The following is a 14,241-nucleotide window of genomic DNA, read 5'->3' as shown; positions in this document are numbered from 1 at the left end:
GACATCCCTTCCTGTTGGCGTGGGGTTGTGTGATGCACACGAATTCGTCACAGTGGAGCTGTTCTATGAGCTCAATGATGTTGTGTGTGCCTTCCTCCGCACATAGGCTCACCGCTCACCACGTAGCGGGGTAACGTTCTGGTACTTAATATCAATGCATAAATCTATAAGAAAGCCCCTCAAGAACTTATAATTCCGAATTCTAAAGTAAATCGCAATATGTGTTGTGTAAAGTCATTCTATGACTTAAAATAGTTGGATAAAATATGGTACAAACTAACTGAAGTACTTCATTCATTCTGCAGAAAGGCTACTCAAATAATGATGATTGTTTATTTTTCTTTATAAAGAAAATCTGCAATTAGATTTTTGTATTATCTCAGTGTATGTGGATGATTTCAATATCATTGGAAATACACAATAAGTTTGCAATCATCTTATGACAGAATTTGAGATGAAATATTTAGGTAAAATCAAATTTTGCTTAGGTCTACAACTTGAGCATATTCCATAAGGAATACTTGTTTACTAATCTATATATATCCAAAAGATATTTAAAAAAATCAATATGGATATATATCCATTAAAAATCTATAGTCATTCAATCCCTCTATATGGATAAAGATCTATTTAGATCTCGGGATGATGATGATGAGATATTAGGACCTGAAGTTTTATATCTCAATACTTTTAAAGCGCTAATGTATTTTGCAAATTGCAACAGATCTGATATTATATTTGTAGATAACTTACTAGCTAAATATAGTGCAACTCTAATAAAACGCTATTTGACATGAGTAAAAGATATCCTCAAGGTAAAAGAGATCTTGGTTTATTCTATCAGAAAACTCAGAACATGGTTATTGTTGGATATACATATACTAGCTATTTATCTGATTCTCATAATGTTATATAACAGACATATTTTGTATTCTTATAAGGTGAAAAAGCCTTCTAATAGAAGTCATCAAAACCAGACTCTCATAGTTACTTCCACTAATCATTTTGAAAATAATTATATGAAGCATCATATTAATTTGTATAGCTTCACATAATGATTAACCATATACAAGAATTATATAGTATTAGTTCATCAAAACCATCTACCATTATCTATAGATAATGTTACTTGTATTGTTGAAATCTATACAAGTTATATAAAGAGTAATATCACAAAGTATATAGCTTAAAATTATTTTAACCTCATAAATTACAGAAAAATAAGAAGATAAATACTTTGAAAACAATATCACATGTGATAATCTTACATATTTATTCAAAAAGTCTTTATCAATATATTTATTCCATTCATAAAATTGATATGAGACGACTTCTTCAGTTACAAATTTTAGGGGAGTAAACTCCTATGATATATAACATATTAATGATTATCAGATCATAGATATTATACTCTTTTTCTTTATGAGTTTTCCTATCAAGGTTTCTTATATAAGGTTTATAATGATGCAATATCAATACAAACATATATATACAGCATATTATTTTCTTCTAATTTTTCCACTAAATTTTAAGGAGTTTTTAATGGCATATTATAATTATATTTTTTCTCATACTTTTCCCACAAGATTTTTAGAAAAATCTTCGATGTGATTTATACAATATCGTCATTGATCAGGGGGAGTGTTATGAAAATGATCAAACCGATATGATAGTTATACGTGCCTCTTCATGTGGAGGTGTATCCGTTCGAAAGAGATGTCTTCTGAATGGGCATCAGCTCGACCTTCAACATGTAAAAATAGATGAACAAACCAATAAAATGAATTATCTCTCGTTCTACTATCTCATTTTACAATACATTTAAGGGCTAAACCTGATTCAACACTGGCATTTTATTACCATCAAATGTATGGATGAGTAAAAAATCATGGATGAAAAAACAATAAAATAAAATGAAATACCACATGTCACATTATAAATTGGGTCTAGCTCTTAAATACACGAGACCAAGTCTCATATGATTATTTTCATAGGCAGCTACTTTACTCATCGAAAACTTAAAACATTTTATTATCAGTCGTTTGGAAATGCACAATTGCATGTTTCCCGGGACCAATAAGAACAGCTAGCGTGTATTATTTCGTATGTTTCCGACAAACTGACACCCAATATGTCCCGCTGCTATATATATAAGAAAACGTATAGTACTCCACAGCCTCAATATATCAGATCCTGCTGAATAGATTAGCCGTGGAGATGAGCGCGTTGGCGGACAGCGCAAGGAACGCAAGGAATGAAAACCACGCCGCGACGTTGATCTTGTCGTTGAACCGATCCTTGCCGAACCTCGACACCCACAGACGGTTCCGAGACGCGGCCGCCGACGATGCCGACATGAGGAGATAAGCCAACACCTGCAGCGAAACTAAGAATTCAGCCACGGTAAACTCCATCGGTGCTGCGTGCTCACACTGGAGAGGAATGCGTGAGCTGTGCTTGCCTGGTCGAGGAAGAGGGTGACGCAGTAGCATGAGGTCCTCCGCAACGTCGTCGAAACAAGACGGCGGATCTCGACGAATGCTTGCGCCACCGAGTAGAAGCAGACGATCACATTCACTACGACCGCGTACCTGCCACAGTACATTGATTTGAGGATCCGAGAAGAAAAATCAATTAACTTTACTAGCAAAACATGAAAGCAGGATGGGAGAAGTTTCATATATAGGAAACTCTTTCATTCTGAATTATTTATGACCTTCACGGGCTAGTAGGACACATGAATATAAGAAGTTTTTCTATTTGGAATGGTCTTAGGCCTAATTCCTATTACTTTAGTAGGATTATTTGTGACAGCCTATTTGCAATACAGGTATGGGCCATGGGCCATGGGGATCAGTTAGATCTTTGGTTTAGTAATATTTTTTTTTCATTATAATAAAATTGGTCATCCGCAACAGGTTATTAGTATTGGCTAGGTCAGAATCGGCACTGATAAAGTATCAGTGCTGGTTCATTACATTTCACGCTCGATCAATGATTAAGCTAGGATCAACTGACACTGATATCCAATATCAGTGATGGCTTTTGGCACAAAACCATGAACCGGCACTGATACTTTTTATCGGTACCGGTTCATGTTACGGGCCGGTACTGAATATTAGATTGGACCCGAAATTTGGATTCAATCTAGTTTTAGCTCGTGTGTTGAGGTCGGGCTCGATCTCTCTCTCTCTTTCTCTCTCTCACTTATCTCTTCCACATGGTTTCTTTCTCTCTCTCCCTTATCTCTTCAGTTCCTCCCTCCCTTATCTCTTCAGCTAGAGCACGCACCATGTGCTACAGTGGCTTGGGCCACGAGTGTCGTTCATCCTTGACGATGATGGACGGAGGAGGGGGGGGGGAGGGAGGTGGTGGGAGGGAAGCCCGACGCTAGTGCTAACTTTGAGTTCCTGCTCGTCGAGTGCTTAGCTATGTCCATGCTCCCCACCACTGAGTTGTTCTATGGGGGGAAGCTTGCCCCGCCTCCACTGCGAGCGCGTCGACGGAGGAGGTGCCGGTTAGGGCTGCGGTGAGGGTAGAGGCGCTGCCGAAGCAGGCTCCACCGTAGCAGCCGGAGACACCCCAGGCGGAGGAGAAAGCCGCGAAGGGTGTGGCCACCACTGAGGAGCCCAATATGCCAGCGAGGAGGTGGTGGGATCTCATCTGGTTGTGGAAGCAGCAAGCATCGGGGCCGTTACGATGTCGGAGCTAAGGCCGCTCCGCAGGTTCCTCCGCCATGGGTAGAAGCTGGAGCCATCAATGAGCATGCAAATCCTCTGCGATTTCGGCCCCGATGAGTCGAACAAGCCCGAGAAGACCACGCCATCGTAGGAGCTTGCCCACGCAGGCGCCCCTGTGTAGGCCGTCCCCCCTTGCCTGTGCGGCAGCGCGTCGAGGCCCTTGAGCAGCGCGTCGACACTGGGCACCCTTCCTTGTTCTCCACCTGGTGCATGTCGTCCTCAACTCTAGTGGCTGGATGTGAGCTAGTGTGGCTGCCGCCTCTACCGGCAGCATGGGAGGCGACGGGTAGGAGCCCTCGACGTTGGGAAATAAGATCGCTAGTCGCGGCAGTCAGCACGGTGAAGGCTATGGTGTTGATGATCATGTAGGCTATGGAGAGCCCTCGGAGTGCAGATCTAGAGGACAAGCCCTAGCAGCTACTAGATCCAGATGAACATGGTCCTCCACCATTCCCAAGGAGGTAAAAACCAACAAGAATGATTCATGTAGTTTGTTTGGTTGATTTCTTTCTTGAGTTGGTCAAGTGAATTCATATTTGTATCATTTATAGCAGGATTCATGTTTGTATCCTATAGATTAGCTTTACATTTTTCGTGGTTGTGCTGATCTGTATGATATTGTTCAGAGAATAAAATCGTGAGTACATGTTATGATGTATGAGGAATATCACATGGTTGCATTTGTGTGTTCTTGTTCCCTTCTGCGATTTGGTTGGCGACTCCTCGGATCGGGATAGTGGTGGTAGTGGTGGCGGCGGTAGCCGATCTGGCTCGAAATCGAGTCGGTTCTTTTATTTTTTTTGACTCCTAGGAACCTTGTCAGCACTGGCTAGTAACCATGGACTGGCACCGATACTCATTATTAGTGCCAGTTAAAAAACATCACTGATAGTGTTTTTTTACCGGCACTGATGACTATTTCTATAGTAGTGTTGATTGATCACCAAATTGGAGTTGCAATTTGACTTTGTTTGGCTATATGTTCAGAATTTATTAGGATCTAAAAATTCAGATTGCATCTTTTAGAAGTGTATGAAATATTGGAAAGGCATTAGAGATGTCACAATTACAATTAGAAGAAAGTGAAAACACTACACCAAAATACTTTATCAGTGTTGGTTCAAAATTGTTATTAGTGACGGATTTTGAACCGACACTTATTACTCGGTACAGATAGTCACTGACTATCAGTGCCGGGTATAGAATTGGCATTGAAAATCACTATTAGTGCCGCTTGATGGTTCCAACCGGCACTAATAGTAGACTATCAGTGCCGGTTTGAGCTACCAAACCGCACTGATAGTCGATCTCGATTCAACATTTTTCGGGCCAAAAAAAGTTTCAATTTTTTTTTCGACCGGCACTTGACCAGAGGCTGCCCACCCGACCGCGCCCAATATTCACAAAGTCACATGATATTCGCTTGCATGCGGTAACCAAGACTCGAACTTAAGACCTCACAGCCTATGCGCACATATGATCCCTCTAACCATCTCAGCTATCGTCCGTTCGTGAGTATAGTAGCAAAATAAACCCTTTTGACATCTTCTGACCAAACATTTGAATAGCTATTTGGATATCTAAATGATCTCAAATAAAAAAGTGATCAACTAAAAAGTTGTAGATCTCGTCGAGAGCTATAATTTTTATGTGAAGTTTTTCTCTGACCCGACTTCATATGAAAAAGTTATGAATTTTTTAATGTGAGCTGTCATCAACCACTGCTACAATTTTATTATAATTATTTGGGTATTTAAATGACCTCAAATTAAAAAGTTTCCAACTACAAAATTGTAGATATCATCGGACATATAAAGTTTTTCCCCATTCGACTTCGTGTGAAAATGTTATAATTTTTTTAAGATGAGTTGTGATAGTAACAATCATCAGTAGCGGTTCGTGGTTAAAACCGACACTAATAGTTACTATCAGTGCCGGTTTTTATCTTCTTAGCTGTTGTTTGCGCGTGGGAGTTTAAAAACCGGCACTGATACATCTTTAGTGTCTATTACTGTTAAATCGGTATTTAATAGAGTGTTACATATGTGATGTTATGTAATAGTAAAATTTGTAATTTTCATTTTCATGTAGCATAGGCACTTTCATAATCTTAAATCTAGATACCCAACTATCTTTCTCATGTTTTTTCTAGCTATCTCAGTTCTCTTTTTTACTTCCAGCACACTACAGTTGTAATAATTCCATCCCCATCCCGCTTTTCTCCCTCTATATTTCACATCCACGTGTGTTCTCAAGAAATAGGTGTTGCCATCGTTTGTTTAGTTGAAACCTTAACTTATTTGAACAGCAAGTATCCAGATTTAGCTCATCCGACTTCTTAGTTGTTGCAATGGTAAATTGGGTCAAGTTTTGACACGTGTTTGACATGAAGTGTTATTTTTTATCTATTCCATTATGATTTAACCATACAGAACGGAAGTCTTTGATTTATTTGCTTTGCGGCAATTAACGAGACAATGTATGCCCTAGATAGTTTTGAGGCACCACACGTGGGATATGCCTGTCCAATTCAACAAGCGTGCCCAAACCAAACGCCATGCGTGCCCAGGGGCCACGGTGCTGGTCGATAAGGTTGAGCGCAGGTAAGCGCTGCACCTGAACCCCGAGCGCAAGGCCAGCTCTCAAACGCGGTCGCTGCAGGTACGCACGCCAGATCGTACACCGACCGGCAGTACTACTCTATACTATCTAATTTTAAGACAGAACCAGTAATAAGAATACTCTGTACTAACTAGTACGTACTCCCAATGTCCCGGTTTACGCACACATTGACGAGGCTATTATGTCCTGAAGAATCAAAATTTACTAGTCCCTCTGTCCACTTTTATCAGCCGTATTTCGACCGACAATTAATCAAAAAATTTATATGTTTAGTTAGCAATTTATAATATATTATAAGAAAAATTAAAAATCATAATCTACTTATAAAAAAATTCATAAAAATATGCCCATTAGCGAATCAGTTAATCCAAATTTTTTAACCCTAGCTACAAATCAACGGAACGCGCCTTCATAAGTAAATATATAAAAAAGAAACACAGCGTCTACCAATTCCCATAACCACCAAACCCCTGATGTCAAAATAATAATAACGGCCAAACCCCGGACATATATATCCGAGTAAAGAGTATAAAAAAAGAAAAGTAAGGGAAAAAAATTGGGAGAATAAGGCAAGTAAAGTGGTCACTAACCTGTACGGCTCGTAGCGGCCGTAGTGGTCGCCGTCCCACCCAGACGTCCTTGCGCTGGCCATGATCGAGAAGGCCAGAAGGCTGAGCACCGCCGTGAGCAGTCGCAGTGTCACCGACAGCGTCCTCCTCACCCCGGCCGCGTCTTGCACCTCCGGCTCTTCCTGGACGTCGTAGTCGGCGGACGGCGGCGGTTTATGGTCGAGCTGCTGGGCCTGCTTGAGATAGGTACCCATGCGTCGCGTGGCGTAGGGCCGGACGCCGTTTGCGTAGGGCCTGGGGGCGAAGCGCTGGCGGTCGTGGGAGACGACCGAGGTGATGGCGTAGAGGCGGCCCTGATTAATGTAGATCTCCTCCGTCTTAAAGAGCTCCAACAGCTTCCGCAGCTCCTTCTCGAGCATGTCCAACATGGGGTCGACCAGTTTCTTCCGCGCCTCCACCAATTTGTTCAGCGCCAACTGCAGTATGTTCTGCGCTTCCTTCAGGTTGTTGCCGTCGGCCTTCTCCATCGCCTCCTTGATCGAGTCCGCGTGCTGCCGTCGGACCACCTCGGTCAGCACCTGCGGCGGCGCGTCGGCCGGGTCGGGCGCTTTCTTTCTGCGATGTATGGTGATCCGCTCGGGGTTTGAGGTGACCTGCTGGCCCTGAATGGTGAATCTGTACTGGACCACGGCGACGTTGGCGCGGTAAGGGCGGAGGGCGGTGCGATCGCTGAGCGCGAGTTCGACGACGACCCGGCGCACCTCTTCGCTGTAGAGGCTGCCGAACCTGACGGTGACGGGGGAGTAGCCATCGCTGGCGGTGTCCAGGGGGTAGGTCCCGGCGTGCACCTTCTTAATGGTGGCCTCGCCCTGGATCGGCGTAACGGTGAGCTCGAGGTCCTGGGCGATGATGGTGACGAGGCCGGCCAGGATCTGGGAGAAGGTCTCGGAGTGGTTGGTGGATTTGTCGTTGTCATCGACGTAGTTGTACACCCCGCCCAGGCTCTTCTCTGCGATCGCGCGCAGCAATGTGGAGTCGTGGTCTTTGCCGATGCCGAAGGTGTAGATGGGCACGTTGCCGGGCTCGACCTCCCCGGCCTTGCTGCCGGGCTCCTTGCCGTCGGACATGAGCATGATGTTGGCGGCGCGGCCGGCGGTGAACTTGCGTTCGTTGACGACGCTGAGGCCGGTCTCGAGGCCTGCCTTGATGTTGGTGTTGTCGCGAGCCTCGAGGCCGCGGACGAGGGCCTCGAGCTCGGTGCGGGCCGCCTCGGTGACGGAGCGCAGCGGACAGAGCCTGGTCGCAGCGTTATTGAAGGTGATGACGCAGAGGCGGTCGATGTCGCTAAGCTTGTGGATGATGAAAGAGAAGGCTTTCTTCGTCTTGTCGAGCTTGCCCCCGTCGTTCATGCTGCCGCTGACGTCAATTACGGCGACGAGGTCCAGGGGAGCTCTGGAGGCGGCGGAGGAGATGCCCTTGAGCTCGAGCAGCACCTTCTGGTCGTTGGGGCGCAGGGGTGCGTTGGGGCTGTGGTACTTGGTGAGCTGCACTTGCCTCGTCGGGAGGCCCGTGATCCCCATCGGCCTCGCCGGTCCAGGCTTCGTCGTCGGAGGCTCATCGTCGTTGAACGGCATTTTTGTCGGCTTTTGACCAGGATCAAACACTCGTTATCTAGAGATGAACAAGGTAGAATAATGACAATCGCAGGCGCACAGTTCAGCCCTTTTTATAGGCTGTTTGCACGACGGCCGGCCGTCGCGGCCTACTCGACTTGCCGCGTAAGCCGCAGACTCCGCGCGTATAGCAGCCGGCCGGACTCGATAATAAAAAGAAATCTGAACAAACAATTGCACTTACTCTTCTAGTACCAATTGCCCTGAATTGCCCTAAATAAATATCATTTTAGGTCGCATATAATCAACTGTGTTAAATTAATTTATGGCACATACAAATTATCAAAATGATTTCTATTGTAAAAGATCTCAGCTTGATGGTTACTAAACTAAAGAAGTAGGAATTATGGTCTGAATATCCTCACCTCTCCATTCCTAAAAAAATTTACATGCAACTACGCAACTACTACTGCACAGACACGTGCCAGCAACAAGATAGATTAATCTTAGGTTCTTAACATTCACATGCTAATCTTGTTGCTCCTTCAACTCCGCCGTGCAAAGCTTCTGCGTCATATCAAAGAACTTCACATGGCTGAGGGATCTCATCACGTTGCGCTCGGCTCTGACGTGCTTCACTTCGATCTTCCAACTCTTCACGGATTTGCAACACAAGCTAACACTTCGTGTTGTGTACACGCACACGTATGTAAAACACCATCTATATATGTCACAGTGCACATCTTGACCATAGCTCCCAAACTTGCCGTTTCCACCTCGTCACGAAGCTGCCTGCTCCACAGTACGCACTACACCTGCCTACCACAATACCACAGCCATGCTGTCAGCCACCATTATATTGTAAAGTCTCTTGCTGCTATCCTCGACGATGCCATGCATGTCACTACTTCCAGACAGTATTGGTTTTTACATCTTGTCGGGATTGGACCTTGCTCTCGTACAAAATATTGGCTTTTAACCAGGATCAAGAACACGTTATCTAGATATCATTACTAAAAAAATGGTTATTATTATCAACTCTAAAACCCTTTTTACTAAAAAATTGATAATGGGCAATGAGGATAGTCCCCGACTATCACTGCCGGTCTGAGGAACTGATAGTGAAAGAGGTTATCACTGCTGGTTCAAAGCTTCAGTCGGGAGTGATGCCTGTGAAATCACTGCCAGCTGAAATCTTGATCCGGTAGTGTGTTGCCTCTCCTCTCTAACATCCAACTTTGGGGTTTTCAGAGACTAACCCTCGACAACCATCTAACATCCAACTTTGAGATTTTCATTCCCGCAACAAGTTATGCTAGTACCTTTACTTTTAATCCAGAAGTAGCCAAGAAACCCTAAATGCTTGGAGCATCATCAATGATTGAACCTGATTTGCTCTTGGCCTACTTCTTGTTGATGCGTTCATAGTCAATCGGTGGCTTACGTGAAGCCACTCCTGTTTGTGTAACTTTGGCTATATTCATGAAAAATTCCATGCTATCTATTGGAGCAAGAGTTCGTCTTGCCCCAGCAAATACGACGAGAGTTTCTTCTAAGGAGGAGACTCAAGCTTGGAGACGAAATTTGAGAGGAAGGAACACCACGAATATATTGATGATAGAAAAATGTATCACTCTGGAAGGAGTATCACAGCGTGACTTGATGTGCTTTCACCTTTGTACCTTTTTTTGCTGTGTCTTTCCCAGAGGACCATGGCCTCCTATTTATAGAGCCGTGCGTAGCTTGACGTACAAGTTACCATAATATACAAATATCTGGGATCTGACCGAATTACTGGGTCTTATCCCGGATAACTACCTTCTACTCTATCGGGGAGATAAATATCCACCGTGGTAATTATCGTGGTGCTTGCCCCCTGAAGGGGGTGAGTCGGTCGCCAACTGCGGCCCAGTGCCGCACTATCAGGGGTGTCAGGGCAGGCACCATCGTGTCAGGGTGTCAGAGCGGCGTCCACTAGCCTAGGTATTTAATGCCGGTCACCTCCTCGCAGGTAAAGTATGACCGGTGCTTCCCTTTTGGCAGATCTTTCATGAGGCCTGATGACTCACCCAGTAACCTCCGGGAAGCCGGCCCGGGCAGCGGGAGGCCGAGCCTTTGGGAGGCTGAACCTCAGGGCATACAACAGTCAAATCATCAAAGCCGAGCTAAAATTGGCTAACTTCGAAAATAAAGAAGTGTGATGTCACATGTAAAGATGTTATAATCCTAGTTCTGGTTGTAATCATCATTATTTTGCTATGTAAGATGATGTGACTTGAAAGACTAATGTGTCAATTGTCAGTACCTTTATGTCTATTTTGATTTGTAAGATGTGACATCTTTTTGTTAAATATGGTAATAATGTACTCAATTACAATATTGTATGTGTATGAATTTTATCTATCGACTCCTTTATGGTCATCTCACTCTTTGGACAACCTCTCTCCCTCCCTCCTGTCAAACATTGAAGAAGGTAGCCCGAGCCGCTATCTCAACCTGGAATAAACAGATACCTATGGAGGCGATGAGGTAATTCATAAGTAGATGAATGCATCTATTCTACATATTATCATATAGATTCCCAGTAGTTTTTTTGCTTATGTGCAGATGCTTGATGCTCTGGAGGGTCACGATAATGAGCAATCCCAGGAGTGGCATCGTGTTCAAGGTCCCTCGAAGATGCCTATGGGACAAATTGTGATTATGGACGTCTCACCAGCAGGGGAGCCGACTGCACCTGAGAGAGTTCTGCGGCCATACAAGTTAGTCTGTGGGATTGCTATTAAGAATCACGTGCCCATAAGCTACACATTATGGACTGGCGAACAAGGTGATCAGCACGTGGTTCCTGATTCGGTAAAGAACGACATCTTATGGCCCAAGATATTAGAGAAGTTCAACTTCACTGAAGAGACATATATGAAAGTAGTTAAGCGTAAGACGCTAATGATCATGGGCCTTCCATTTAAGAACTAGAAGGGCACATTGAACAGAACGTATGTGCCGAAAGGTACAATGCCAGATTTCCGCAAGTGGTCGCAACTGGAAGATCATTGGCAAGCCTTTGCGGAGTACAAGTCGTCAGAAGAAGCACAGAGGTTGAGTGAGGTCAACAAAGCGAACTCAAAGAAGAACCTCTACCCCCACAAAGTTGGCAGTCATGGGTACATGAGGAAAGAACAGCAGTGGCAACAACAGCTAGATCAACTACGCGCTTCCTTCTTGGGAGGGGTGCTTCTTACTCATCTGATGCAAGCTTATGCTTTACGACCTCCAAAGACCAGGAAGTGACACAAACTCTTGTAAAAAAGCTTGCGGAAGCCCACGAGCAGTCTGCACAAGGCTCTTTCAAGCCAGACAGGGATAGGGACGAGCTCACCTTGGCCCTGGGAAACAAGGAGCATGGTGGTCGCACTTGAGACGTTGGGGTGATGGGTTGGAAATATGGATTCCCAGGGGACGTCGATAGTTACAAGAGTCGAAAGAGATCTTAAGTAGAGCAAGAGGCAAAACGAGAGGCAAAATAAGCTAGGATGATGCAAATGCTTGAACAAGCATTACAACGTAAGAGGGAACATACAGACGAAAAGATAGCACAAGTGGTACAACAAGCCCTTATGCGTGAACGGGGCGCCATTATGAGTGATCGGGAACGGCCTGCAACGTCTCTTAATGTTGTGCGCTCCTGCCCCGATGTTCGTTGGAGTAGCTGTGCATCCATAGGAGTTCTAGGAGCTGACCCCATTAGTTATCCCGTGGACCTCATCACAGCACAGACACCGTGTGAACTGCACATTGGTGCTAGAAACATTACCATCAAGGTGGCTTCTAGCGTGGCTTATCCCTGTGGCTCCCATGAACATTTGCATGGACGTCCGATACCGGAGGGCTACGTCGTGGTTGAAGTAGGCGAGACAGTTGACCAGTACAATCATGTTGAGGTGGATTACCCCGTAGAGGAGGGGGAACACTATAGGAGAGAACGGACACACATTCATCGCGTGGGAGAAGGCCTACATAGTGTTTCCACCAGGGACAGCTACTGAGAATCTCTACTCACCACTACGCCCCGAGCTGCCATCGCCTCGAAGACCTCCCTCTCCTCAAACATCTCCCAAAAGAAGTCCACCTCCTCAGCCATCACCTTAAAGAAGTCCACCACTCAAGAAGCCATCACCATTAACATGCCAGCCATCAGCTCGGAAAACAAGATCAGGTTCTAAAACATCCAAGCATATGACATCATCTAAGAAGCCGGTGGCATCTAAGAAGTTGGCGGAACCCAAGGATGTATATTCACTCACTGATGAGGAAACCAAAAATATTATGGACGCCAGTGTCACGACTCATTTCCATCCTGCACGAAGATGAACATTAAGCTCCATGGGAGTCTCAACAGTACGCTGGTCAGTGAGAGAAGCACGATCAAGGAGTTCCTAAATGTACTTTTCTTGGGACAGATAGAAGCCCTCAGGCGTGGAAGAAACCTCAATTCCAAGGAAGTAACGAAGAGGACCTAGATCAGACATGAGAAACTGCTCACTGAGGCGTGCCTTCACAAAGGCAATGTACTGAGAATCATCTCCAGTAATGATCATATCATCAACATAAAGAAGGAGAAGTGTCCGACCACGAGACGAAGTGTGGACAAAAAGCGCCGGATCATGAGCACTGGCAGAAAAACCAGCAGCACTAACGACAGAAGCAAAGTGCTGAAACCAAGCACGAGGAGCTTGCTTAAGCCCATAAAGAGAGCGACGAAGGCGACAAACCATACCCTCAGGGACGGAATATCCAGGCGGAAGCTGCATATACACCTCCTCACGCAGCTCGCCATTAAGAAAGGCATTCTTGACATCAAGCTGAGAGATGGACCACGCACGAACAGAGGACACAGCAAGAAGAGTGCGAACAGTGGTCATGTGAGCCACAGGAGCAAAGGTCTCATCATAGTCACGACCACGCTCCTGCTGAAAACCACGCGCCACAAGGCGAGCCTTGTAACGCTCAAGAGAACCATCAGATCGGGTCTTAACCTTGTAAACCCACTTGCACGTGATAGGACGAACATGTGCAGGAAGGGAAATAAGATCCCACGTGCCAGTGCGCTCAAGAGCAGCAATCTCCTCTGCCATCGCATGCTGCCATTCCTGATGATGAATAGCATCGCGGTAAGAGGTCGGCTCGGAAAGAACAGTGCCAGCAACAAACCGGTCTGGAGGTCGAATCGACCGACGATCACGAAAGGCATAGTGGTGAGACTCAAAAGAAGAATCCTCTGCAGAAGATGACTCACCAGAAGAAGACACATCAGACAAAGATGTATTAGGAGAAGGTGGCACATCAGAGGAAGGCATAGCAGAGGATGGATCTGCAACACGTCGGTCACGTGTGTAGAACTGTGTCACAGGTGGCTTATGATCATAGATAGTACCAACTGGAGCCTGAGAAGAAGGATCAGAAGAAGAGGGCACCAAGCGTGAGGACTGAGCAGTGACAATAGGAGTATCAGGAAAAGTCAGGAAAGAAAGTGGCTCAACTACAGATGCATGAGAAGCATCTGAAGAAGGACGAGGATAGAAAGGACGAGACTCATCAAAAGTAACATCCCGAGAGATCCTAATCCGACGTCCAATAGGATCCCAACAACGATACCCCTTATGTTCAGCACTATATCCCAGAAAGACACACTCAACA

At 45.1% G+C, this 14,241-nt stretch overlaps 1 protein-coding gene across 1 annotated transcript; it reads right to left on the bottom strand.

Annotated features, from left to right (window-relative positions):
• Positions 1-2,186: 2,186 nt before the first annotated feature.
• Positions 2,187-8,565, bottom strand: LOC133900172 (uncharacterized). Its single transcript, XM_062341302.1, has 3 exons — positions 6,953-8,565; positions 2,462-2,591; positions 2,187-2,375 (listed from the first exon to the last, which is right to left on the bottom strand). Exons 1-3 carry the CDS (start codon positions 8,563-8,565, stop codon positions 2,187-2,189), a joined length of 1,932 nt encoding a protein of 643 aa, XP_062197286.1.
• Between the last annotated feature and the right edge of the window lie 5,676 nt (positions 8,566-14,241).

The sequence above is a fragment of the Phragmites australis genome, chromosome 19 (assembly GCF_958298935.1).
Source record: "Phragmites australis chromosome 19, lpPhrAust1.1, whole genome shotgun sequence".
Classification (NCBI taxonomy): Eukaryota; Viridiplantae; Streptophyta; class Magnoliopsida; order Poales; family Poaceae; genus Phragmites; species Phragmites australis.
This window is presented reverse-complemented; position numbering and strand designations above follow the sequence as displayed.